The sequence below is a fragment of the Falco biarmicus genome, chromosome 11, assembly GCF_023638135.1.
Source record: "Falco biarmicus isolate bFalBia1 chromosome 11, bFalBia1.pri, whole genome shotgun sequence".
Taxonomy (NCBI): domain Eukaryota; kingdom Metazoa; phylum Chordata; class Aves; order Falconiformes; family Falconidae; genus Falco; species Falco biarmicus.
The window spans coordinates 9,652,450-9,676,887 of record NC_079298.1 but is presented as its reverse complement, the minus strand read 5'-3'; the positions used below and the strand labels follow the sequence as shown (position 1 = coordinate 9,676,887).

Sequence of the window (24,438 nt, the reverse complement as noted above, 5' to 3'; positions counted from 1 at the left end):
GTAAGAAAATCGGTGAAATGACTGAAAGTCATAATGATGTTTTCTGATTTGTGTACTTCAATTATGCAGGTTACAAGCTGTGATGTCTCCATCCCTCCCTGCTTTTCAGTCCATCATTACAATTATTTTAATGGGCTAACTAGTAGTCACTCGGATAGTTATGAAACCTACGGTGTTAATGATGATCCTCATGCCTAACTTGAAAAAACTTGTTTTAATTACCAGGACTTCAGAAATTACCAGTACACACTGCCTGTGGTCCAAGGCTTAGTGGTTGATATGGAAGTCAGGAAAACCAGCATCAAAATTCCTAGCAACAGATACAATGAGGTAATGCTTGTAAGAGATACGTTTGTGTACAGTTTCTTTGTGATTGGATGACCTGGGATCTAAAGGGATTTAATTTTATTCGCTACCTCTAGGCAAAACTGCCTCAAAGGCAAATGATAAACGCATGATGCACACATCTTTTAGAAGTGAGTGAGGGTGGCTCCACAGGAAGAATACAATTCAGTTTAGTATTAATTAAACTCTTAAACTGTTTTTCTTCAGGTTTGTTAACTGTTTATGTATGAAGTGTAATACTGGTTTGACTTGAGCCAATAAGGTAACAAACATTACACTGGAGGTAAACCAGGAGGAAAAAGTGCATTAGTTTTTCTCATCTATGTTGTGTGTGCATACCCAAAGCATTTATTAGTATTTGTTGGATTGCTGCTTATTTTATGTAAAGTTTCTCTCAACATCTAAATTTTATACTTGACTTCCGGTGTGAGAAAATCAGTGAGCGTCTTTAGGTTTTAGTGCTCTTGAGAAAGCCGGGTGAGAAGGTATTTGATCAATAATGAAAGAGAACAGTGGAGACTGATTTTGTGTTCTGTCTGAAGAGGAGGGGTGTAACTTGGTGTTTTGAAACAGATCGGCAGTGGGGGTGAGAGCAAAGCTCCTGGGCAGAATAGTATTTGTAAAACTTCTTGTAATACCAGAGCAGAAATACAGCTTTACCTCAGGAGAGGATTTCCCTGTAAGAAGCATCTGAGTAAAATAACAGTGAGAATAAAGAAATAAATTGAAAAAAATGACAAAGTGAGGTTTAAACAAGATGAAACCGGTGAAGCAAGCAGATAAAGGATCTGTTAAAAGGTGTATTAGTTCTTGATGCAGCTGTGAGAATATGAAAAAGGTCAGTAAAATTTGCATGAATTAAATACGGGTTGGCACACGGGATGCAGTTCAGTAAGCGTTAGCTGGGCCTGGTGTTTGCAAGGGTGTCAGCTCCTCTTCTGTGTTAGACGCTGCACTAAGCTGCTTCGGTTCGCTTTCCAGCGTGAAGCAAGGATACGGCTTTTCAAATGGAGGAAGTGTTATTTATTTAACATTATTGCTTGCCATCCAGTTGAAAGGCTGAATTACTAGAAATTTTTCATGGGTTTAGTTTGAATTAAGATGAATTAAACCACAAGTTTTCTACTTTTTTTCCTCATGTAAAGCAGTATTTAATCAGAAAGAGCAACACTCAGGCTATCTAGAAAGTGAAAAGCTAATTTTAAACCTCATGCACAGAGTAACAAGTAAGTAACAAACACTAGTATATAGTTTTTCTGTTAAATACATACGTTTGTCTTTAAAATAATTTAAATTTTCTACAGCTTACAGTCATACTTAGTTGCTTGTTTAGGCCCTCCACAAAGGTGACTGGCATTTTTTAATCAGTTGCCATGTTACAAAGCACAGGTGCTATGTCCGGTTGTTTCTTGTTATGCTAAAGGCAACTGCTGGGCTCCATAAAGATGGCTGCTGCGGAGCTAAAATCCTGTTTCTGGAGCATGACATGATAAACTAGATAATGAAATGTTGTCTGATGCAAAATCTTAATTAAGTTTCCTCCCCAAACATTACACCTGTGCACATTTGTCAATTGTGAGCATCGGCTAATGTTCCTGACACTATAATTAAGGTTTTATGTTAGACTGAGAGAGATAAATGTGTTGTGTGTAGCGTGCATGCTTATCAGCTACAGGAAGCGGAGGGTAGGATTATGAGAGCTATTACGAGATGTCAAATAATTCAGCATTTTCCTTCTCATCAGGGTTTTTACTGGGGGTGGGGTGTGCGCGTGTAATTATTTTGTCTTTTTATCTTTTAAGCAAACATATAATTTTTGGGTTTAAAACAAATTTCAGAGATAGATGACACCCTCAGTTTTCTTTTGGATTAAAAATCTCATAGTCTGAGCCTCCGTGAAGGGGAAGAGAAGGAAAGAAGCTGTATGATTTACAGGAGTGTTTTGTCAAGGCATGTAACTGAGTGTATGTTAGATGACAATTGGGAGAACTAAAGTGCAGATACATCACAAACATTTTTGGGAGCTTTTTGGAGGCCTTCTTTGCAAAGAATTAAAATTATTTCTGGATGTCTATGATTCAGATCTTTTTAAAAAAGTTTTCTGATTGGGAACATCGATCCCAATTTCACCAGTTCCTGCAGGTGAAGCACAGAGACACCGTGGCAGAACCAGGGTTAAATGCCACAGGTCTGAGTAGCACCGAGCTGCAGAGGCAGCATTTATGATTTATGGCATAAGCAACTGTATTTGTGTAAACAAGCCAGGTATTTCCTCCCAGTGTTTTTCTAATCCTTTTTTCCTGTGAATTTATTTTTTAAAAAGAGCTAGAGATAATAGCTTTTGCAACGATTTATCTTAATTACATAAAAGGTGGCACTTTAAAGCAGCTAGACAGTCCAAGACCTGAACTCTCTTTTCAAAAGCAGTTTGTGGTTCTGAGTGCTAAAATGTGACCTGAGAAGATGAGCAGTGTTGAGAAGCTCACTCTGTCCAATTAAACTGTTCCAAGAATCACCTATTTATGGTAGTGCTTGACAAACAGGTTAGAAATGGTAAACCTTTTTGTTTGCAGATGATGAAAGCCATGAACAAATCCAACGAGCATGTTCTAGCAGGGGGAGCGTGCTTCAATGAGAAAGCAGACTCACATCTGGTGTGTGTTCAGAACGATGACGGGAATTACCAGACGCAGGCCATCAGCATCCATAATCAGCCGAGGAAGGGTGAGAACATGGGTTCACGAGGAGGACGTTCCCTCCCGGCACTCTGCATGACTTCTGTGCCGTTTGTGTTACCGTTCCAGCGTGTGGCTTTGTGAATTGGTCAGAACTGGGTTTGCCTGCATTTAACCGAGTTTCTGTTAAGACATTCAGAGAAAATAATTCTGACTGCTGGTGTTCCTAAACAGGCAGCTTTTGTGAGTTAGACATGCAACACAAGTAGTTAACATGTTGCTCTGTCTGCCCTTTACCCCTCTGGTGTTTTATTCCCTTTGTAGAATCCATGATCTCAGATGTCAGGTGGCATGCTGTACAGTTTGTGTCCTGTGTACAGTCCACATTGTGCTTCTCTTGGTCGATGGTGCTGTTCTGAATTTGTCTGAGAGTTGTTCTAGCGACTTCATAGATCAAGCAGACGTAAAATAAAGCACGTAACATCTTGCTTCCTTGTAAATATGGTAATACTGCTTGCACAATACAGCTCAGGACCTGCAGTGCTCTGGAGGTCATGGTGCTGTAAGTGACTTAGGCAACATCTCTGCATTAATAATGAGCGCTATTTGGCATTATTGGAGGCTACAGGTGAGGTTGTGGTTGCCTGTGCTTGACCTGTGCTATGGGAAAGGAGGAGGATTTGAGTTAGTATGAGATAAAGGTAAATAGGAATAACCAACAGCAGCAGCATTTTAATAATGCATCTTCAAGAAACTCCTCATGCTCACTTTAATTAGACCTCCTAATTTCCAGGCTTTATTTTTGTTAAAGTAGGCTGAAAGGCTGCAGCAGCGATGTGCTGAGAATTAAAATGTTGTAGTTTTGGGGAAAAATTCTGGCCAAAGACATTTATACAGTTGCCAAATAAGAACAAGCAAGACAGAGGCCAACTTCTGTTTTGCAAGTATCCCCAGTCAGTACTCCAGTGAGTATACTGGCATGGGATATCAGTCAGGACTGATGGTCTTATCCGACTTCTGTTCATTTTACATATGGGACAAGAAGAGGGATTTCCTGCAGGAATTTCATGATGCTTAGTGGTCATTTAAGAGGATTTTACTGTAAATAGGTGGCTTTGAGCCGTGGCCTTGCCAGTGGGTTGGTGATAGTGTGCTCCATAAACAGCTCGCTCACAATCTTCGCCAGCTGTGTGGGAACATTTAGAAGTTAATTATGTACATGGTTACCCTAAATTAGTAGTCCTGAAACTTAGAGGTGTATATGGGGAGAGTGAGAGTGAGCATTCGTTAAGGCTGACAAAACCTTTGTCCAGTTTAGAAAACGACTGGGTGATTTGCCCTTCCATATCCAAGGCGGTGATGTGCATTAAAGTCACCATAATTCTAAGCAGCATTTGTCCTGATTTAGATTAATCGCCTCTCTGGGTGACAGAGCTGTGATACCTGATTCCTGTGTAAGGTGTCGTTCTGATGAAAACCTCACTAAATCACCCCTGTTGTTGTTGTTGTTGCAGTGACTGGTGCCAGCTTCTTTGTGTTCAGTGGAGCTTTAAAATCCTCTTCAGGCTACCTTGCCAAATCCAGTATAGTAGAAGGTAAGAACTGAACTGCTTGCTTAAAACGCACCGCTTCCCTCTTCAGACAGCTCACCTCCGTGCTTATCAGGGCTCTGCGTTACACTTCGGGCATTTGAGTCATGCTGCTGCTTCAGTGTTACCCTATTTTTTAGCCACACACACACACACACCCCCACACACCCGTTTCCTTTAATGAGGAGGAACTTGCACAGATGCTGTAGAACAGGGACACAAGAAAATGAGGGTAAGATATGAAATACCTGGCTCGTGAGCCTGCTGTCTGTTTACTGGCTTGGGTTGAATGAGGAAAATGTGAGCCTAAGAAATATGGAATGGGTAATCCACTGACCAGGAGAGGAAACCCTGCTCAATTTCCTCTGTTCCCAAATAGCTCTGCATTATGCAAGATTATGGATGTGCATTGTTTATATGCTTGTATGTGGGCAGATGAGAACATGGCAAGTCGAGATTGTTGAGCTGGTACCTCTCTGATTTGGTTTGTTCTTCTTTTACCAGTTGTCATATCACAGAAATACATGCCGGCTGGAAGGCTGTGATGGCTTGTTAGCTCAGCTGCAGAACTCTGTAGTCCAACCTCACCGCAGAAGTGGCGGTGCAGACAGTACTGTTTTAAGTGTGCTCCTTGCATTTTGTGAGCGACGTACGCAAGAAGCCCACGCGTGCAGTCAGTTAGCACAGCTCCGCTGACAAGCAGGAACTCCTTAAGCTGCGCCAGCTTGAGAGCTTGCAGCTCTGTGCGCGTGCAGTCCGTGGGTGAGCGAGGGGTCACCCTGGGCTGAAAAGCAGCTGCCTCACTGTAAGTCTGTATGTGTGGGGCATTATACCATTTTCTGTGTCTAAAGTGGTGGTTTAGTCTAAGACAGAGGTACAGGTGGATTCAGGCCAGGCATCTGTACATTGGGGCTGTGCGTCATTCCGCAGTAATTCAGGCTGATGGAATTTAAACCCTGTACCTTTCGCCCCTGTCAGGCAAGCACTGACTTCCCAAAAACTGTCACCACTGGAGCGCTGCTTGCAGTGCCAACAGCGGTGATAGCTGAATGGAGGAGGGGCACGCAGGGCTTCTGCGGGTTGCCTAGAGCAGGTGTCAAGTTCTGAGGCAAACCGATGTGGCCACTGCTACAGCTGACTTCACCTGGCAGATGGACTTCACGTCACCCTTGTGCTTTCCCTTGTCACACTGCTCATCAGTGCTGCGTTTTAGGAATCCTGAGAGTTCAGAAATGGTCTTAGGTAGTGTTGCTCCCCTAGACACTTAAAAATAGCTGTTTAACCTTTCTGTTGCAAGAGGAAGGCTGTTGATTTCTTTTTCTATATAGGCTCTGTTCACTATTGCTTATCTTGGCCTACGAGGATTTCTTGTTTCCCCAGATGGAGTAATGGTCCAGATAACTGCTGAGAACATGGACTCGTTGAGGCAGGCCTTGAGAGAGATGAAAGACTTCACCATCACTTGTGGCAAAGTAGATGCTGAAGATCCTCAGGAACATGTTCATATTCAGTGGGTAGAAGATGATAAAAACTTTAGTAAGGGGTAAGTAGCAGAGCAATCACTTGACACTGAATGGTGACGGTTTGACTGTTTTTGTCAAAAATTTTAATTGATCTTGTAAGGTGCACCAGTCTTCAGATCAATAGGAATCACAAGTCTGTGCCTCTCTTTTGAGTGATAAGATGAAATTAAATGTAATGAAAATGGAATTCAGATACCAGAGCTTTGGGGCATCAATTTAGGAAGTTGTCAACGCTATGGATTTTTTGACATTGTGAATATGCAGTTATTGGAAACCACTGATCTGTCTCCAACACTCAGTGCTGAACCCTGCATATTGTGGCTACTTTGCTCTCTTGGTGTTTAGTTTGCATTAAGTAGTGCTGGAAATAAAATTGCTGAACATCGAGAGTATATTTGGACTCTTGATAGTTAAGCCAAAAGAAAGGTGTATATGGCAGCTTAAGTATTTATGGCAGTAAATCACTGTTGTGATAGGTAAAACATTTAAGGACTCAGCATGTAGAAAGGAGGATGTTTCTGTAGTTTCAGGCTTTCCAGGTCAGTCTTAGGTTCTGTAATTGAGTTCTGGGCTGTGTTTAGTAGTGTTTCAGGTACTGCTGGCCTACACTAAGGTTACCAATGAATAAAAATCCTATCTGGATAAACACCTCCTTGCTATGTTAGCACCTTACGAGATGTCAGCTCTGGTGCGAAGCTTTGTTGAAAACCTTCAGGAAGGTCCTTCCTGCACCTGGTTTGTGCCTGTTGACCAGGACAGGTGCCAGCGGTAGGGACAGCAGGGACGGTGCTGCCTCTCGGCTCTTCCACCCTGCTCAGCCTTGTAGGCCCGTTCCAGAAAGGCCGCTCTCTAGGAAGCTCCAGGCCCAGCACTGTCACCACACTTGGCAGCTGCATTCGACATCACCGGTTCCTTGGGCCACTTCTGGTCTGTGCCCCACGAAGCTGATGGGGTCCGTCGCTGTGTAGTCGCAGTTCAACTTGCAGAACGCTCGGTTATGAACAAACCTGCAGCAAGGCAGCTGGAGCGCTGAGGTGCAGTTCTCTCTGCAGCGGTCTCTGTTCATTCTTCTGCTAAGCTGGAACTTACCCCTCTCCCTCCCTTTGACAGTGTTGTAAGCCCTATTGATGGCAAATCGATGGAGTCTATAACAAGTGTGAAGATATTTCATGGCTCAGAGTACAAGGCAAACGGAAAGGTCATTCGGTGGACAGAGGTAAGTCAGCCAAATTATGCTGCACGTAAACCAGCACTTGGTGTTTTGGGATTGTAACTACAGCCTCGTCTTCCGTCGACCTGCTCTCCCTGCTCACCAAAATTAAAGCAGCAAATTCTCCAGAACAAACCTCTATTACCTTTCCTACTGGCAAGGAAAGGTTGGGTATGGTGTGTGCAGAATAAAACACCCCACCACTGATGGGCAGCTCTGGCCCCTACCACGACCAGCCTCTACAGCCTGCTCTGCATCAGCCACCTCTCTCACACACGGTTATTGGAAATACACTTGCTGCACTACCCCAGGGAACAGCTGGTTTCATCTGCATTTGTGTTAAACGCAGACAAATCCTAATAGTTACTTACTTTTAATGTTATTTTGAGCCACCTTTTCTAAAATGTCGTAAGTCAAAATGAAAGTGCTGTGGCATAAGTCACTCGCAGAAACTGCTTGCGTAGCTGCTGTTACCTGTGACTCTGCCAGCACGCAAAGGCATTAATATTAGGAAGATTTCTTCGTTTCACTTAGCCTGCCCAGGAGGAACCAGTTACTCGCTCTGCAGCTTGCCGCCTTCCCCTTCTTCCCCAGGTCAGCTGGCCTCAAGGGAGGCAAGTTCAGTGAGAACAGTACAAATCTTCAGGGATGGCTCCTACTAAAAATGTGAATTTTCTGAAATTAACATCTGTTTTCAAAGCAGGATTTTATTAAAAACTGTGTGCAATACATAGTGAACTTCCATAATGAGGCTTTTGACCAGAACTGAAAGGTTTTTGAGAACACGACTATTTAAATCTTTCCTTTGAAGCTGTTTCCCCCCACCCCGCAAGGTGGCTTGTCTTCAGGGGCTGTTGCTAGTCTTCCCTGAGCAGCTCGTCTTTAAATCTTCATTTGTAAGAGGCATTTAAACGGCATCTCTGTAACCGTGCCGTCTAGAAACGCCCAGTGTTACACCTTGCGTTAACTCTTTCCTTCAGGTGTTTTTCCTGGAAAACGATGAGCAACACAGTGGTCTGAGTGACCCAGCTGACCACAGCCGCCTGACTGAAAACGTGGCGAAGGCTTTCTGTTTGGCGCTCTGTCCTCACCTTAAATTGCTGAAAGAAGATGGAATGACTAAGCTTGGGCTGCGTGTTACACTCGACTCGGATCAAGTGAGTCTTGCATAGCTTTGGTTTCACTGCGGGGTGGGGCCCTTGCTCGTTCCCAGTAGAGGGAACGCAATGCTTCAGGCATTCTCTCGGTTAAAGAGGTACCGATACCAGGTGGTGCTGGCTGCTGTGCGCTGCTCCGGGCCATCTGTCAGGAGCAGGCAGCTTGTGCCTCGCCTGCATTAACACCAGGCTTGACCCCCACGTGCCGCTGCCAGCACCTGCTCTGTAGTCAGTGCGCAGCCCGGGGAGTTGCTGGCCTGCCACGCGCTCAGAGAAGGCACGAAATTGGCCTTTTCACCAGACATCAAAAGGCCGGAGCATGTTCAATGTATTCTTGGGTTAGCATAAAACACTGTTCGCAAGCGTGGCTGTTCTTAAAAGATCCCACTGAATCCAAGGCAGAAACAGATGGAAGGGCCCCTCGAGAGCGCTCTACGGCAAAAGCGACAAGCAGAGATAAGGGTCTCGGGGCAAGACAGCTGGCCTTGCCCTGGAGTGGACGTGTTCTTAGTACCAACCAGCTTTTAAATACCGCGTGACTTAATCTGATAACGCAGGGTGCGGTTCCTGCTGATCCAAATGATCTGCTTTGACAAAGCAGTAGAAAAAACGAGGCTAATTTTATCTAGGCAGCCCCCAGGAACATAAGAGAACAAAAACAAGCAGAAAAGCTGCTTTAGTGCCTGCTACATCTTGTTCAAGCGCCTGGCTTCCCCAGGCAGAGGCCACGGCCCCCCCTGCCGCTCATCCCCCTGCGCCTTCCCTTACTGCCCGCTGACTCGCAGCCTCGTGTCCTGTTCTCTGTAAAACCCGCTCTTACTTTGTATTTTTTAGGTTGGTTATCAAGCTGGGAGCAACGGACAGCCACTGCCCTCTCAATACATGAATGACCTGGACAGTGCCTTAGTTCCAGTGATTCATGGAGGGGCGTGTCAGTTGAGCGAGGGGCCAGTCATAATGGAGCTCATCTTTTATATTCTGGAAAACATCTCATAAGAGGACTTCATTTTCTGTTCAGACCTGTTCCAGCAGCAGTTGTATCTGAATCATTTGCACTTTAAAACTGGAAAATTAAGCTTTTGTTAACACTATTGGGGGTGGGGGGGCGGAGGGAGGGACAGTGGTTCCATAATTCTAAATCTTCTATGCATTGTCAACAAACGGAGGATCAGGGCAGCTTCTATATTACAACATGGCTATGCTATCCTTGCAGCTAATACACTTCTGTTATTGTTTAGAAAAATGCTCATGTTTAAAGACTTACGGTCATGTACTCTAAATGCTCAAACGGGTGCAAAGATCACTGGGGCGTAAATAAAAAGTGAAACTCCAATCTCGTACTGTTTGTAGATGGACATGTAAGAAACAACACTCGAGCCCTCCATGCTGACCTCATCATAATGCCGTTTGTGGTTATTCTGTAGACATTAAAAAGTAACGTTTACATTATTTTAACCAGATTATTGGCTGAAATATGTTTGGAGTGTAGCCCTTGAGAGAGATGGAAAGATTACCTAGCCATAACCTACATTTGTATATGTGTCCGAATGAGCGGAAGGGCAGGCAGCTCTGCAAGCGGTATTATGTAAACTGCAGTTGTGTGTGTGTGTAATAGGCTAGAGTTTACTTTTTTCCTGTATTTACTATAAAAACCCATCACCTCGGCAGATTTCTATAATCTAGAACAACTCTGCTATTCTGTACTTTGTTTACAAATCTGTCTGAAGCAGAAGAAATATTAGCCCTAAAGTGCAGTTATATCTCATTCCTCCTCCCCAGTAGGTCCTGCTTTTTAAAGACAAGTAACACCCGGGGCAGCTTTAAGTCTCCTCCTTGCTGTACGCTGTAGTGTACCGCTCGTGTCACGTAATACAAGACGGCTTGCACTTCATCTTAGCAGCACCATGTAAAAGCTTACCTGTGGTAACAGTATAGAGTGGCTCTTTTTGCATGTTCTGCTGAAAAAGGCTTTCTGGTCAGCTCTGAACACTTGCACCCGGCCCCGTGCTCTTGGTCTCACCTGAGAGGGCTTTGGTAAGGAAAGCAGCTGCTCATGGCTGCCGCGCCGCTGAGAAGCTGGAAGTGAGACTCGGCCAGAGGAAATGTGGTTCCACGTTCTTATTGTCTCCGTGGAAAGCTGCTAACCAGTGGGAAGAGCTGAAAGCAGGAGAGGGAGTTTGGTTTGTTTAGCCATGGCCGCGCAAAGCAGCTCGTTCGAGTCCCTCGCAGGAAGAGGGGCAAAGGTTTCTCCTCCTGTCTACGCAGAAAATTAACCTGGGAAGAGAGGTACTAACTGGAAGTGAACACAGTGTCTCAGGTGTTACATCGTCCCTACGTGCAGTCAGTTCTGGTGGATGCAGCCGGAATTATTTTGGCTTTGCTGTAACGCGGGCATCCTCTCAGATACAAAGGGAAGTGCACAGCTCCTCTGAGCCTGATGCTATATTTTTTAAATAAATATATACAGCATTAGCTGGGCAAAGGAAAAGGTAACTGTCCACGTAGCAAAGTATCTTATGGAAAGACAGCACAGTATATGTACAGAGTGCACTTGTGAATAAATGGCTAGTGCTTTTTTTTTTTTAAAAAAAAGCATCCCAAATGGCAAATTACAGCCGTCCCCACCCAAGCCCACCCTTGCAGAAGGCAGGCCTGAGCACTGGGGTCCAACCTGGCAGTACAAGCTGGCCGGCGCGAGGTAGCACACCCCTGCGCTTCACCGGTAAGTGTCACAGCAAAGTGAAACCTTACCTCTGGCCTTTGGGAACGGGGGCTGGCTTAGTGTTTGGTGCTGGGCAACGCTGCAGCTGTTGCACACGCACTAACCTTCCTACGTAGGGGCGCAGCGGAGCAGGACGAAGGCTACTGTCAGATTCCCCTCTGCACGCTGCTTTCGCACACGTTGGGTCACAGCACAGCACTACGTGGTGTAGGCAAGATTGGGTATCTGGAAGAGTGTTCCATAAACTAATAATCTTCCTTCTAGCGCCTGCACTCCAGCTTGGCCACAGCAGCGGCTTTCCAGTTACTTTAGTTGCATTGTTATGCTTAATAATGCAGTAAAAAGAGGTGAAAAATCTTTATCTTCTCTTCCTTTGCCCCAAAAGTCTTTTAGGTTTGGATTATGTTTGTGCAAAACACTATCAACTGGTGACTGACATGTTTGCTTCAACCATAGCCTTTTAAATGACCTTAATTACCATGTTGTTAAGAAATGAGTACTTGTTTTAGAAAAAAAATTGTACTTTTAAAATTCAGTTAGTTAACACTGCAAAAAACTGCATATTATATTTTTATTTTCGACATGTAGTTTTGTATATTAAATTTATTGAAATTAAAAACTAAACACTGTATTGTCTTCATCTGCTCAGGAAGACAGAGGCAGCGCTGCCTTTCTTGTCTGGACTCTGTCTCTGAACTTGCCCTCCCTACGCAGCTGGTGCAGGTGCGCTCCGACTCCCCCGCGCCGGCACGTCCCCTCCCGTGAGATCAGCCGTCGCTGGTAGCTCGCAGAGATGTGAAAACACAAACATATTTGGTACCTTTTTTTTGTATGATGCTGATCAAAAGCGTTCCTGAAAATAGTCATCACCCAGTTTTCTACATGACAGAGTGGCCGTTTTCCCCATAACCTGGAACAACTGTAAAAGCCTATTTTTGTAAAAATACAAGGAACTTTCGGGAAGCAGCAGTCTAGTGTACTTTTTTCCCCTCCTTTTTTTAATTAAAAAAAAAAAAAGAAAAAGGATGAAGGCACAGTACCTGGGCTGTACTGAACGGGCAGTGCAGCAAGCATGGCAGACAACTGGTAGCCAGAACAAAAACGTAGATCTGTAAACACCTGCTGCTAACAAGTTTTGCATTCTTTTCTTCTTAAAGGCAACACCCCGTTGAAACTTCATGTTGCAATGGCATGTGCAGAGGAGGGCCAGGCTGCGGCCCCAGTTCTCTCTCCTCTATTTGAAAAAACAAAAAAACCTGCCCCAAACAGGCCTCGGTAAGAGGGAACAGAAAAAGCAGGAGCCGACTGTTCGCTGTACCACGGTGGCTGCTGGTACGCTTGCAAAAATGAATCCTAGTGAAGGTCTTACCTGTGACTTGACAGAAAAGTTTTTGCAGTGCCTCGGGGAATTGTTAAAGGGCTAAACTTTTCGCACACCACTATGCATAGTTAGTGCCACATTCATCCCGGCGCCACGTCGGTAGTCCCGCATTAAGGCAGTACTATTTTGTGTAGACTAGTAACAATCCCCTGCAGCAGCACATTTCCAGAGCCTTACATTTGCCTTGACGTTATTAATAAGCACTATGGCTGTGATCAAAATAGACGTTAGGTTCAGTAGTGCATTCGTTTAGCATCTTTGGTGCTTGCCGCTAGCAGCATCTTCCTACGTACGTTCACCCCACACCTTTTAACATTCCAATGGATCTGCGGGGGGGGAAAAACAAAGAAAAAACAACAGAATTACTTGATGCAGTACTTCACAGATGGCCTCTTTGTACGTAAAATGCCGACATGAATTTTCTGGATAGTCAATTAGAAAAATCAATGAAGCAAAATTATTAAGCTCTAGTGGTTGAAAACACTTGGGTGTCCAGTGACGGCCTAGGGCCAAGCTGTTATCTCAGATACGGCCACCAAACGTGCCCCTCACAGCCCCAGTGTGAAGCTCACGGGCAGCTCACTGACCTCTCTGGCTGTGAGGAAGAAGCCACTCGACAAAACAATCCCTGTGGTGCCACAAGTACTGAAACAAGACCTCTCCGCCTGTAAAACCTCACACAATCTGGCAGCGAAGGTGTGGCACACAGGTGCTGCTGCTGGGGAGCTGGTGTTAGCTTAACCGCCATTTATAAACGCAAAGCAAAACGCTGTGCTAGGAGGAGGGAGCGCAGAGACTCCCGAGCTGAAGCAGAGGAAGATGGGTGACCTGTTGGAAAGTCTGTATTTATACATCATCTGTTTGCCATGAGGAAAGGCGAGGTCTGGTCCGTGCTGGTACAGCAAGGTCGGGGTCCAAGAGAGGGCTCTCTGTGCTCTTGCGCTGCAAGAGGCCCCGGCTCAGCAGGGACCACGGCGGTCACACCTGGCCAGTAACGTCCCAGGACCGCAGGCCGCCTGCACGCTGTGGCAGGAGCGAGGACCAAAGTTTCAGGATGCCTGTGACTGCATCCAGCTAAACTGAATTTCTTTCAAACACGAGACACACACATCAAAGTAGGCTGGACTGGAGATGCCCCAGGCAGACGACTGCTGGCACTTATCTTTCAGTAATTTTATGTAGAAAATCCCCTTTTCAAAAGACACCAGGATTGCTAGTGGTTTTTTAAGACGGGAGAATTTGTGGTACCTAAGAAGCAGAGTGTAAGAAAGGAAGACAAGCTCCAAACCCAAGCAGTTTCCGTAGCGGCTGGCAACAAGAGGAAGCCTGCCTCTTCTTCACCCTTCTAGTGCAGAGCCACTGCGGCAGCACACAGCTCCTCTTCCGCACTCGATGCGAGCACAGCGGGCACCTGGCACACTTCTCCAGGTAGCCTGTATTCAGCTGTACAGTTTCTCCCTGCTCAAGTACCAGAAGAAAGCCTACCTCCAATGGTTTCCCTTTCAGATAAAGTCAAGCAGACTCTCCTGGGACAAACGAATGCCCTTCTCTAGCTTCTGGTAGGGGAAGAAGGGTCCTCGCTAACTCTGAAAGGGTTTTGCTAACAATAAGGGTGGACAGAAGGCACCCTTCCTCCTAGAAAGGACTCATCAATCTCATTTTCTAAATATTACCCTAAGCGAAGGTGATGCTATAAGCTCTCCCCGTATTTCAAGTGACTGTGAAATAGCATTTTTGGTACACAAACTAATCGGAGCCTGTAACCTCATTTCTGAAATTATGTCAGCTCGCCACTACAAATACAAAGATAATACAAATATTAAAGCCAGAGCTGTGTAATTAGGTCAATGTCAACCAAAGACATCATTCCAGCAGAGTTTATCTGTAGCCCTGTCAAGTTCTGCCAGACCAGCTTTAGACACAGCGTTCATACCTCAGATAGAGCTAATGTTCAAGGACCAGCCAGTTTTCTGTAATTGTTTGAAGATCTTGACCGCTGAGGGGCTCCCTGAGTCTCACTTTTACCTCCAGTTTCCCTCCAGTGGGCTTTCTGCCATCAAAAATCTGAAAGAACCACAAAAAGAAGAGCAATTAGTGCACATACACATGATAATGTCAAAGTAGAAGATCTGGAACACGGATGGACTCCACAGGAAGCTCAGAGGACACTAAGGGCTGCGATGTCCCGAGCAGGTCTGTGATGCAGCCCCAGGGATTGTCTTTTCTTTTAAAGGTTCCACTTAGGTATCTCCTACTGGATCTTACAGCACCTCCCTATCCACTCTGGCAGTCTTCACTTAAACCTTTGATCTGTTAGCTACCAACGCAAATATTTTTGAGCATCACCTGAATTTCTGGTTCTGACAAAGAAAACTAGCTTGAGACAGAAAATTTGCAGAAGACAGTCTCCAGGAAGTTCCCAGTACCACAAAGGCCACAGCTAAGAGAAGCTTCAAGAGACGACAAAACAAAGAACAGCCCGTTCCTTATCAAACTTGCCCAGTACAAAACAGTCAGCTGTATACAAGCACATTTATACAACGTGAGTCTTCATTTTCCCTTTCAAGTCAAAGGCTTAGTACTAACTACAACACACCTCACCCAGAAAACATACCTCGATGATCTCTCTGACTTCACATTCTGATTCCAGCTTGTCCAGTTTCAAGTGTGCTGTCCCCACTTGCTTGTCACTCCTGAAGAAGGACCTGTTTCAAAGAAACCTTCCTTAACTGAACGGGTAAGGTTTTTCAGAACATTAAAAGAGAAAGCAAGCTAAGAGCTCACCACTATTTGCACCATCGCCACATCCAGGAGGGCGAGTCAAGACATGCTGCTAGAACCCTCCAAACCAGGTGCGAGAGGCAAACCCTTAGTCAACTAGACCACAAGGACAAGATACAGAAGTACCCAGTTTTGTAATTATTCTCTTGAAACCAAATATAAAGATGAGGACAGTAGTGAAGAAAAACAATCCACTAAACTAGCACTTGGAATGGCAACAGCTTTTGTCCCTGGAAAGGGTGACAAGGAAAAGTGGCTTAACAGCCAGGACAGGCAGCAATCTTCCGCAGCAGGCTGAAAAACTTCCTAAGGAAATCGCATCTCTCATAAAAACAAACATTTCACAGGCACATGCTGGCTTTGGAAAACTACTTATTAGGAAAAAGTCACATGAATCATTCTGCCTCATTTTGGTAAATCAAAACAATTTCAACAAGTAAGAACAGTTCGTTTCAGCTGTTGTTTTGATTCACCTTCATACTGGTAGTTTTAACAGTCAAGAACAATCGTTTTAGAATTTCTAGTCTGCTGAAATCAAACACAGAGCATTTCTATCCTGCAAGGAAAACAGCTTTTCTCTGCTACAGTTACTTCTGTTTAACAGTTTTATCAGCAAGGCATCCACCTTTGCCTTAATAGAGACAGGCGGTGCAATCCTCATCCAAACTCCTTCAAAAGGCAACAGCTAAGACCGAAACATAATAATTCCATGGAAGTGGTCAGCTCAAAGCACTGGATTTCTCTGCCTGCATCCAAGCATTTCCCTGAATCAGTCTCCAAAAGGTTGATAAACAAGTAAAATCTACAAAATCTGGAGGTAGGAGGGCCAACGAGCTGTGCCTGTCATGTTCTAGACAGGAAGCCTGCCGGGAGTTCAGAAGCTTCCTTTTTCATGCCATTCTATTTAGGAGAAAAACAAGCAAGCAAACCAACGACCATACAAAAAAACCCCAACCCAACCCCAAACCATCCACCCTTCTTATCATCAGTAAGGGATATTAAGGTATTACCAAACAAGACTGGACACATGCAATGAAAACTGCGAAGTTCATTATATGGAGCCTCACGATGCCGCCGCCTGTGGCCACGGTAACCGATATATCCATGCACACAGACCCGATGCTGCCATCGGCGCCTACAGCCTCCGAGTGAACATCTGCAAACACAGCTGTCTCATATCTCTGACTGGAAAAGGAGTAAGGTTGTTTCTCACACCCACCACCGCCATGACTGCTTCGTCCATATGAAGCAATTCTATTCTCCAAATGGCTCGTATCCGCTGTAGTATAAGGAACCTGTCACCCAGACTCTAACCTCATTTCTGGCTTGTGTGTTCAGGAACGGTGCCAGGAATGCTATGGCTCATATATGCACCCAAGCATCTATAGGTTAGGAGGACAACGGTCCTTTCGCCCAGGCTGCAGCAGGCTCACGGCAGGGAGCTCAGACAGTTCTAGATGGGATGAAGAGTGCAAGAGCACTACTTCTGAATGCACCGGAACGTGCAGCGAGTCACTGCTAGGAAGCACATCTCCTCCAAAAACCTGTTGCTGAAGGACTTGACAGACTCCAGCGCAGCTGTTCAGATTCCTTCTTATCGGTCAGTTTGCCCATCTCAACACAAATCGCTGCAGTAAAGAACGACAGTATCACCTCACGGGTGGATAGCGCTGCCTCCCAACATGGTGCCCATCGATGTTGTTGGCAGAAAGCCTTCCAAAGATGAGACTTGGTATTCTTCATCGATGAGACTACAGCAGACTCTCAAAATCACTTAGAAAACTGCAGAATTTCTTAGCTCGCATGCTAGAATACTTCCCTTACTTCACAAGCACCTTAAAACGAAGAAGGATTACATAATTGTACCGCAGTGTGTCTGACACGCTCATGAGCTTAAAAAGAGAATCGGCAATTCTTCTAGCTGAATTTTTTAAAGCACTTCTTCATTTCCAGAAACAATAAAGACCGATTCATCCCTGATCAGTTCTAGGGGGTTTGCAGTGAAGAATGTGAACTTGCCCTAGGCCATGGCTTCAGAAACAGCTCTGGGGAAACCTCCTTTTATCTTCAGAAGCTTTTAGGAGAGGTTTAAGGAGACTTTTCCTTCGGAAAAATGCATTGCTGGGTTTTTACTTGAAAGTGGCCTTTAAACTGAAGTTTAATATATGTGACCTGAAACAAGTCTCCTTTGCTCACTGAGAGAAAGTAATTCTTGGGAGATGGTCAAAGAGCTATCAGAGACCCTAAAACCACAACAGCTACAAGCACTTCTGAAGTATTATTCGTTTATAGTCTTAATGAAAGACAGGGAGCAGACAGTCCTTAGAAAAGAGCCTGCATCACTTAAATCTTCTCCTTTCTCCCGAGAAGAAGGGGAAGGTGATCTGTGGGCATTTCTTCTTTTTCTCCTTCCCCGTGGCTATTTACCCAGGGTAGACTGCCACCCTCTGCCCCAGTCCAGAAACGAGCACCTATTTAACTTGTTAGATTCCTGCTCTAAGAACAACAACAAAAAAACCTCCAAACCCTAAGAAGAGGCAACCAACCTGCACAGATTTTTTTTTGCTAATCTTTGAAAAGGCTTCAAAGGACAATCTGGAGCTGGCATACAACTCATGAATCACTGGGGAGTGTTTCCCAATGGGTGAACTTAAGCCTGAGCTCAGACCTTAAAAACAAGTACTGTTCCAGCTGGTAAGAGAACAGAATATGCCCCGTTTGCGCAACGGTATGCAAAAGACAAGGAAAACCAAGTGTTCTAAACAAATGTAAACACTTCACAGTTCTATGCAAGAGGCAGAATCTCTAACAAAATCTTGAATAACAGAGCCTTGGAGCAGTCAGGATTGACAGAGAAAGAGTAAGAAAATGAGCTTTTGCTTCAAGTGAGATGCAAATGGAAGACCTGGAGTAAAAACAATAGAACTTTAGCTCACAAATTAAAACATCTACAACTTGAAAACCATCTCAGAGAACCTATGGATCGTTTCTGCATGTCCCAGTAATAGAAACAAAGAATAGCACAAAGAGCCACCAAGACAAAACCAGGTTATCTAACTTCCCATTGAAGTCATGGACCACAACCAGCTCGGGGATTAGTGAATATAGGCCACTCCGATTTTGAACAAATCAGTAACGAGCCTAGGCGTAGGACCTGAACGTCACCCATGGTTAACATCCATCTCATCATCTTGATCTCCGAGATGAGGGGAGTCTCTCTCTCTCCCAAGACAGTCTTAACAGTTTGCTAGCAGTGTTTGGTAAATCTTGGAAGATTCTCACAATGAATCACAGAATGGCTTGGGTTGGCAGGAACCTTAAAGATCACCTAGTTGCAGCCCCCCTGCCACGGGCAGGGACACCTTCCCCCAGACCAGGTTGCTCCAAGCCCCATCCAGCCTGGCCTTGAACACTGCCAGGGATGGGGCATCCACAGCTGCTCTGGGCAGCCTGTGCCAGTGGCTCACTGTCCTCGCAGTAAAGAATTTCTTCTTCATATCTAATCTAAATCTAACCTAAGGATCATGCTTCACAAATTTCGGCTACAACATCCTTTTCAACTTTTACCAGAGAAGCAACGAGGAGAGAGCAAACTGTGGACTTACCCTTTATGAAATACTTCAAATTTAATTCCTTTGGACCGAATGGCTCGTCGGAAACCTCTGTGATTTCGGTTGATGTTCAACTTAAACAACTGGTTATATTCTACAGTTAAGACACAGAAAAATGAAAGCAAGCTGTGAGTCAAAACTTACACACGCTCTGTTACACACACGTACCGAGACCTCTGTTTATCTCCCCTTTTATTGGCCCCTTTGTGAAAGACACTTCACACCCATCTGAACCTCTTCCTCAGGTTATTTCAGTCATTGACAAGGTCGTGTCCCTGTGCAGCAGTTCATCGGCCATCCTCACTTTACAGGCACAGAAACCAAACTGCCAAAACCCTAAGTCATTGTGAGGGGGTGACAGCAAGTTACTGGAGAGCCAAAACGGGAGAATCTAGGTCTTTCAGGAATTAAACAAGAGCGTCTGTGCTAAGAAAAAGGTAAAAATAGTAAGGAAAAAGCATAGGAAGGTGGGAATGGCTGGGAAGGGGTGTTTTGATAATGTAATTAATACTGTTTTAACACCAGTTTAATTAGTAAGTGTGACAAGAACTATGCCACAGGATACCTTTTTATCAGGTCTCACAACATCGTACCCCTAATGTTCAGACTTATCTGCTGTGCTGCCCAGGAACACTCAGCTCTGCTTGTCAGCCTGGGAACCCAAAACATTACAGCGAGGGACGCTCGGCAAGTGCAGATCAATTTATTGGAAGAGTTGGAACAGAGCCCTCAGTATCAGAGCTTCAGGACTTCCACTCTTAACAGAATATATATACATAAACTCAAATCTCTATACATATCTCTTCTGAGATAAATTCACAACTAGTAATTTGGATACTGAATTCAAAGTTGTTTTGAAACTAGATGGCTGCTTACTGCAAGAATTGAAAAAATAATATAGCAATAAATTAAATTCAGAGTGCAAGATGATTAATTCTAAAATGCATGATGAATCTAGCAGTATTCCATGGCTAGGTACAAAGGGGGTAATTTTCAAAAGGTACAAAAAGAATTTTAGTTGGTTTTGAGACACATTGTCTTAAAAAAACAAATTTACTTCTGCAATGATGCTTTGTCAGGTTTAGGAACGTTAGCTGATTTGGCAATTCTGTCATGATTTTTGTTGTCTCACGGGACACAAAATCTGACTGAAAAAGATCTGATCCATGGAGATACTAAAATTAATAATTTAACTTATTTAATAAAGAAAATTTATTTATCTGGCCCACCTCCCTGCAGGGCTGACAGCAACAGCTGTAGCATGACTGGTAACTCCATGATTTCATAACTTATTACACAATGACTACCACCAATATCAGGATGAGGGTGCAGAAATTGCCAGTGCAGCTGGGCTTCACCTTACAACAAGCCCTTTCGTAAGAAAGCAGAAAAAGGTGGTGGCAGGCCCTCTGGCCCAATTCGCAGTACGACACTAGGCTGTACTCTCCAGTGATTCCTAAAGGTGCAATGTTTTTCCCTCTGCCCCACAACAAGTACTAACCTGGAGAATTGTTATTGTTAATTACAGGTGTTTTACTCTTTTGAGGTTGCTCCTATTAAAAGAGACACATATTACATAAAACCATCAGATATTGTTTCAAAATACAGCGTAGTAACCATTTTTATTACCAACTTTTTTTTATACCTATACAAGAAACATGAGGTTTGGGGGGGTTATCTGACTGATAAGAGTCATGGTACATTCAGAACTAAACTATTTGGATGTCATTGTGGTAATAAGTATAATACTAGATAAAGAATAAGCCAAACCATTACATTAAATGTAAGAGCCACAGATAAACTACATGGTCACACTCAATTCAATCCAATCATCATAAAGTTACTGACTGTGGCTGTTAAACTACACGATAAACTGCGCACGTTCCAGGACACAGCAATCCCGTTCCTTCTCCATTAGTTGGAATAATAACCTACACAAGGAATTCATCACAAATCATTCAGGGAATTGCCCTACTATTATTTTGCCTGACAATCAATCTGCCACCAAAATGAATTAACTTTTAACCTAAAGCGGAGTACAAACTCCATCTCTGGGGACTGAACAAGGGCAACGTGACCTAATTATTGCAGCTACTTCGCAAAACTGATTTCAGCTATGAAGGAGAAAGGTGGTGGATTTGACTGTTGGCGAAGCAGTTGAGATCTGACTTTTTTTAAACAAAGAAAAATAGACTGAAAGCAACCCATGTTGATTCTTATTCCCCAGCAAATTCTTCATCCAGCCACCGTAACTGGGGGGACTCCTGCATTAAGGCCTCATGTAACTCAAACCTAAACACAAACCTCATCTGACCATCGCTGATTTCCCACAGGTAACTGAAATTATTTTAGTAATGTATTGGGTGGTAAAAATCTGGCCTCTGCACTCTCACAGGGCTAAGGATTAGTCCTGTAAGGGCAAAGGTTGGTCTTGCTCTACAGAGAAAGCAGCAGAAGCCCCAGCACCCCTACTGACAGCAAGACTAGGCAGCCCTCCTCAGAAGCCCTTCCAGCTCACTGGTTCCAGTATTTTTTAGAGCAGAAACTGCTTTTAAAGGCGAGGGGAACAGGATGACGCTGGGGAGTTTCAAGGAAAGATTATATATATATATATATACACACACACACACACATATTTTTAATATACATACATGTGTATATGCCCATCTATACATGCACATACACATAAGTATTAATTAGTAAGGTCAAGAAACTTGTATGGCCCAAGTCCTTTCTCCAGATACACACACATATGTTTGTGAATTAAATCACTAGGAGTCACGTGCATTTATTTGATGACAAAGATTAACCTTTTCAATCCATTTCTGTAATTAAAAGAGATGTCCAAAAGCAATCCCTTTAAAAGCTTGTTTCCTTAAAGCAATGGGACTTAAGAGGGAGGTCACATCTAAGGTGGCCCCTCTCCCCTAACGACAACTTTGCAGGCCCTTGTGTATGGTGGAAGGTACCGGTGCGTTTGCACCCTTGAAAGAAATAAACTTCTACCGATTTTGCAATCACTGGAAACGGTCTGCATGGCGCCTGCAGGGAGGAAGGGTGGGCACAGCCTAGCCCTGTGGGCGCTGCTTAGCAGTAAGCTGGTGGTCAGCCAGCCAGAGAACATGCAAGCCTGAAGCAGCCACCACCCCACTAAGTGCAAGGTGTGGAGAACATCAAGAGAAAGGTGCAGCAAAGCTCAAACGTGCAGAAACCAAATTCAGCAGTTCTAGTTCGCAGGAAAAGTTTCTGTTTCAAAAATAAACTCCGGCAGTATGCCTGGAAGCGCTTTCCCCTTCTAGAAGAAAACCTGCGCTCCCTCCTTGAAGCCCTCACAAGCTAATACAGTGGAAGGCATCACAGACCGAGGAACAGAAGAGCAATCACACACACTCACCGCACTTGGGTACTGAAATTCAAACTTCACAAATGCATCCAAATCTCTTGGTGACACACCTGAATAAGACAACAACCAGCCAATCCAAACAGTCAATACAGATATTTTAATTGCATCTGTAATGTCGAGCAGGATTTTCAAGAGCACCTCACTGATTTTCAGTAGGACTCATGAGCTGTCTCTCGACGACTGAAAACCCCATCCATCAAACCATAATCCATAGACAGCTGGCATCTCAAGGAAAACATCTACTTTTCTTAATGCTGCTGTCAGTCCTGAGACAGTCTAGCGCAGATGGTTTACAAACTCCCAGAAACAAGGGACTCAAAGCAGTAATGCTGGCAGAAGCAACTCCTGTCTACTGAAGGGTCAATACACATTAAGGTAGTGCAGAATTAAGCCAGGCACACGTAACAAAATAGGAGACAAATGTGAAACTTAAACTATGGCTCAGTTATGAGCAAACCCAGGACAATTTAAAGTTCTTCCCTCTGTCCAGATGGAACCCAGATTCTTTTTTTACTTTCCTGGGTTTTTTTAAAATATGTTTAAAGGTTCTGGGAGGCTTGAGCCTGAAACCTGGTTATTTTGTTTTAATGAGTGCTGGCTACAAAAGTCTTACTCCTGAAGCGGTCCTTCAAGGTAGAAAAATCTCATTCCCCTCTACTTCCCTTACCTACTCAGAGGAAAAAGTTCACATGCCCTTTCGAGTACACACCTGGTGGAGCTGGTAGGTTTATCCCCCTGACAATAAGAAGGTGCATTTCTGTGCTGTTGAGCTCAGAAAATATCCTGTGAAAAAATAAAGACAAAAAACCACATTCAACCCAGCAGCCCACCACCACCTAATACACTGCCAGACCAGGATGCCACTGGTATTTGTCAGACCCTTTCCAACAGTGCACTCCTACACAGATCATCATCATAAATTACCAAAGAGCAACGAAAGAGCACAGAGATAAAAACATCTCTGAGGTACAGTGAAAAATGCCACAAAGAAAGCCTAAAGGCACAGGATTGAGGGAGGATTACAGAGGAAGGAACACTGGCTGAAGTAGCAGAACGTAAGTGATGAAGCTGGAGAGATTTTGAAATCTGAAGAACCCAGACAAGAAGTTAGAGAACAACTTCTTTGTATTTAAGCTGTTGAGAGTGTCCTTTCAGGAATGCTGCGCCTAACCCTAGGGGCCACCCGAGCTTGCTGAAGCCCACAATTCCCTAAACAAGGGCTAGAAACCAGAAAGCTCTTTCCAGCCTGCCTGAGAAATCCCTTCGTTTTTCCACACCTTATCATTTTAAAGGTTCTTTCCTCAAAGTGATGGCTTGGAGGATCCATTCCTTGTGCTCGTGCGAGCTGTAGGATGTCCATGTCTTTTTTGCAGCCTTGTGCCATTTTCTCAAACCTATAGAAAAGGCAAACAATCAACAGAAATGCTAAGCGCACACACAAGAACATCAAACAGAGCATTCTGCCAGACACAGGCCGCAGAGTAAGCCTCAGCCCAGGTCTGAGAGCAATCTGGAGATGCAGGCTTCGCAGTTACCGACACTTCCCCACACTGAGAAGCTTACCAACCTGAAACCCCATCATTTTTAGGGGCCTCAGATGGACCCAAACCTGAAATAACCACATTGTGGAGTGATTAACAGCCAGCCTTACCGAGTAGTTTCTGCTACGTTTCCCAGATGCATGAATTGCTTGGAATACTGTAAACACCTCTGTCAACAGAAACAAAACCAAACAAATACAGATGCACTCAGTGATCCTTACACACAGATTCATGACTGGCAGAGAGTTTTGAGGTTGATGAAAACCTAACTGAAGAAAAGCCAAGAGTTTTCCCAAGTCACCCAAAAACATCCACCCCCTGCCTCCACCCCCAGTCCTTACAGCCCAAAGCTGAGGCACAGCATTTGTTTGAGCTGTTCTGCCCTATTGCTTTTTAATCACTTAATTTTTAGATATGAGGTTCACCCAAGGGCTAGTCTTAATCATTCAGGTACTATTTTAAGCTTGAGTGCTCTTATTTAATAGTAATAATTTGAGTCC

At 44.2% G+C, this 24,438-nt stretch overlaps 2 protein-coding genes across 7 annotated transcripts in view; one reads left to right on the top strand and one right to left on the bottom strand.

Annotated features, from left to right (window-relative positions):
* ZFYVE9 (zinc finger FYVE-type containing 9) overlaps positions 1 to 9,954 on the top strand; it is a 61,612-nt gene extending 51,658 nt beyond the window's left edge. For both annotated transcript variants that reach the window (XM_056355805.1, XM_056355804.1), the window contains exons 13-19: positions 226 to 330; positions 2,919 to 3,069; positions 4,535 to 4,615; positions 5,990 to 6,152; positions 7,243 to 7,348; positions 8,323 to 8,499; positions 9,334 to 9,954. In XM_056355805.1, the coding sequence (XP_056211780.1) occupies positions 226 to 330; positions 2,919 to 3,069; positions 4,535 to 4,615; positions 5,990 to 6,152; positions 7,243 to 7,348; positions 8,323 to 8,499; positions 9,334 to 9,495 (945 nt within the window). In that variant the 3' untranslated portion in view covers positions 9,496 to 9,954. The remainder of the gene's footprint in view (positions 1 to 225; positions 331 to 2,918; positions 3,070 to 4,534; positions 4,616 to 5,989; positions 6,153 to 7,242; positions 7,349 to 8,322; positions 8,500 to 9,333) is intronic.
* Positions 9,955 to 11,778: 1,824 nt separating this feature from the next.
* The window catches only part of CC2D1B (coiled-coil and C2 domain containing 1B), a 34,032-nt gene continuing 21,372 nt past the window's right edge, over positions 11,779 to 24,438 (bottom strand). For 4 of the 5 annotated variants that reach the window (XM_056355806.1, XM_056355808.1, XM_056355807.1 and 1 more), the window contains 9 exons: positions 24,049 to 24,107; positions 23,675 to 23,791; positions 23,107 to 23,180; positions 22,389 to 22,447; positions 20,496 to 20,547; positions 18,989 to 19,088; positions 15,217 to 15,307; positions 14,536 to 14,666; positions 11,779 to 12,928 (listed from right to left, as the gene is read on the bottom strand). In XM_056355806.1, the coding sequence (XP_056211781.1) occupies positions 14,547 to 14,666; positions 15,217 to 15,307; positions 18,989 to 19,088; positions 20,496 to 20,547; positions 22,389 to 22,447; positions 23,107 to 23,180; positions 23,675 to 23,791; positions 24,049 to 24,107 (672 nt within the window). In that variant the 3' untranslated portion in view covers positions 11,779 to 12,928; positions 14,536 to 14,546. Of the gene's footprint in view, positions 12,929 to 14,535; positions 14,667 to 15,216; positions 15,308 to 18,988; positions 19,089 to 20,495; positions 20,548 to 22,388; positions 22,448 to 23,106; positions 23,181 to 23,674; positions 23,792 to 24,048; positions 24,108 to 24,438 lie in introns of those variants that run through there. The other variant, XR_008824629.1, reaches the window with a different exon arrangement.